This window comes from Penaeus vannamei, chromosome 15 (assembly GCF_042767895.1).
Source record: "Penaeus vannamei isolate JL-2024 chromosome 15, ASM4276789v1, whole genome shotgun sequence".
Classification (NCBI taxonomy): Eukaryota; Metazoa; Arthropoda; class Malacostraca; order Decapoda; family Penaeidae; genus Penaeus; species Penaeus vannamei.
Window position 1 is genome coordinate 43,272,934 of NC_091563.1, and position 2,500 is coordinate 43,275,433.

The 2,500-nt window shown below is 49.1% G+C and overlaps 1 protein-coding gene across 1 annotated transcript in view; it reads right to left on the reverse strand.

Annotated features, from left to right (window-relative positions):
* LOC138864183 (basic salivary proline-rich protein 1-like) overlaps nucleotides 1-270 on the reverse strand; it is a 1,761-nt gene extending 1,491 nt beyond the window's left edge. The window contains exon 1 of the mRNA XM_070130252.1: nucleotides 1-270. This exon is cut by the window's left edge and continues 1,491 nt beyond it. Coding sequence (XP_069986353.1) covers nucleotides 1-270 — 270 coding nt within the window.
* Nucleotides 271-2,500: the final 2,230 nt, after the last annotated feature.

The following is a 2,500-nucleotide window of genomic DNA, read 5'->3' on the forward strand; positions in this document are numbered from 1 at the left end:
AGGGACGCTGGAGGGCCGTCGGTGGAGGGACGCTGGAGGGCCGTCGGTGGAGGGACGCTGGAGGGCCGTCGGTGGAGGGACGCTGGAGGGCCGTCGGTGGAGGGACGCTGGAGGGCCGTCGGTGGAGGGACGCTGGAGGGCCGTCGGTGGAGGGACGCTGGAGGGCCGTCGGTGGAGGGACGCTGGAGGGCCGTCGGTGGAGGGACGCTGGAGGGCCGTCGGTGGAGGGACGCTGGAGGGCCGTCGGTGGAGGGAGCTCAGCCAGGCCATGTCAGCCAGAGAATGCCAGAGGTTGTCAGCCGAGGAACGTCAATCGGGAAACATCAACCACTCGGAGGCGGAGACGGACGGCCACTGCGAAGGGACGCGCCCTGACGAGGAGAGAAGAGGGGCGTCAGGCAAGATACGTCTGTTGAGGGACGTTGGCCGAGGGACTTAAAGGACCAGCGACAGATGTCAGTTAACGGACACTGACCAAGGAGTGTCAATTAAAGGACGTCATGCGAGGGATGTCAACCGAGGGCCATCAATCGAGGGACGTCAACCGAAGGACATCAACTGAGAAGCGATACCCAAGAGGCATCAACGAGAGGGAAATCAACCGAAGGACATCAACCGAACGAACAACCCCCTCCCCCCCCCAAAAAAAAAAAAAAAATCAACTTTGGAACATCACCCAAAAATTCTCCCCCAAGAGACATCAGCCGAGGGACGTCCCCGAAGGCGCCTGTCGGTGCGAGGAACACTTCCGAAAGAATGGCTCAGCGAAGTCCCGAGAAAGAAAGAGCAGGAGCAGGAAGGGAAAAAGTTTGCGACCGACGCCTGACTGCCGATAACCGAACGGGGGGGGGGGGGTAGGCACAGTCCTAGAGGGAAGGGGGGAAAGTAGGCACAGTCCTAGAGGGGGGGAGGGAGGGGGGCGTAAACCTTAGGAGGCTGAAGGTGGACAGAGTCTGGGAGGGAGGGAGGGAGGGAGGGAGGGAGGAGGGAGTGAGCTGAACGTAACCCTAATGGACTCTCAAAGACGCGACGAGGCCTATGATGGATAGGCCTAGACGCAAAGGCCAGACGGGGGGGGGGGGGAGATAACCCCCACCGGAGGGGGAGGCGAGGGAGGTCAACCGGCCTAGAGGGAAGGTGAAAAGGTTAAGTGATGAATATTATGGGGATAGTCATGATGATAATAATAACAATTATTAGGATAATAATTATAAAAATACTGATATTGATAATAACAATGTGGATACTAGTAATCGTAATGGTGATGATAATCATGATAATGATTATCATACTACTATTATCACAATAAATAATACTACCACTACTGCTACTACTACTATTACTACTAAATATGATAAAAGCAAATAATTATTATGATAATTATCAATAACGTAACTTTTTTGTAATTTATACACTTTGCACGAAACTAAACTAATAAAAAAGAAAAAGGAAGAAAGAATAATAACGAGTAAAAGAGAACAAAATTAACCTACATGATCTCAGACAACTTACATCTTTCAAGCGGGAGGGGGAGGAGGGAGGGGGAGGAGGCGGGGGGGAGGAGGAGGAGGCGGGGGGGGGCAGCCTACTACCTTATGGGCGTGGCACTTGGCCTGAAATAGGGAGCACGCAGGAGGATATTGCCTGGAAGGGGGAAACGTAGAGAGAGAAAGAGAGAAAGGCAGAGAATGGCGGGTAGATTCATAAGGAGAGAAAGAGAATAGGACAAAATATGAAAAAAGAGAAAGACAGATTAAAAAGATAGAAAGACAGAGAAAGGAAATAGATTAAGACAAAGAATGAAACAAGAGAAAGACAGATTAAAAAGATAGAAAGACAGAGAAGGGAAATAGATTAAGACAAAGAATGGAAAAAAGAGAAAGACAGATTAAAAAGATAGAGAGACAGAGAAGGGAAAGAAATTGACAAAGAATGAAAGACGAAAAAGCTAAATTAAAAAGACAGAAAGACAGAGAAGGGAAAGACAATAAGACGAAGAATGAAAAAAAGAGAAAGACAGATTAAAAAGATAGAAAGACAGAGAAAGGAAAGACAATAAGACAAAGAATGAAAAAGAGAAAGACAGATAAAAAAGATAGACAGACAGAGAAGAATGGCTGGATTCATAAAGTAAAAGTTAATTGCCATTGGGAATGTTCACCAGTAGATGGGTATTAGATAGAGAGAGATGACAAAACAGTGAGAGAAAGAGAGAGTGACACATATGACAAAGAGAGATGAGAGCGAGAGAGAAAAAATGACAAAGAGTGAGTGAGAGAGAAAGAGAGAGGAGGAGAGGGAGAGAGAGAGGGAGGGAGAGGAGAGGAGAGGGAGGAGAGGGAGAGGGAGAGGGAGGGAGAGGAGAGGGAGAGGGAGAGGAGAGGGAGAGAGAGAGAGAGAGAGAGAGAGAGAGAGAGAGAGAGAGAGAGAGGGAGAGAGAGAGAGAGAGAGAGAGAGAGAGAGAGACAGATCGAGAGAGAGAGAGAGAGTGGGAGAGATA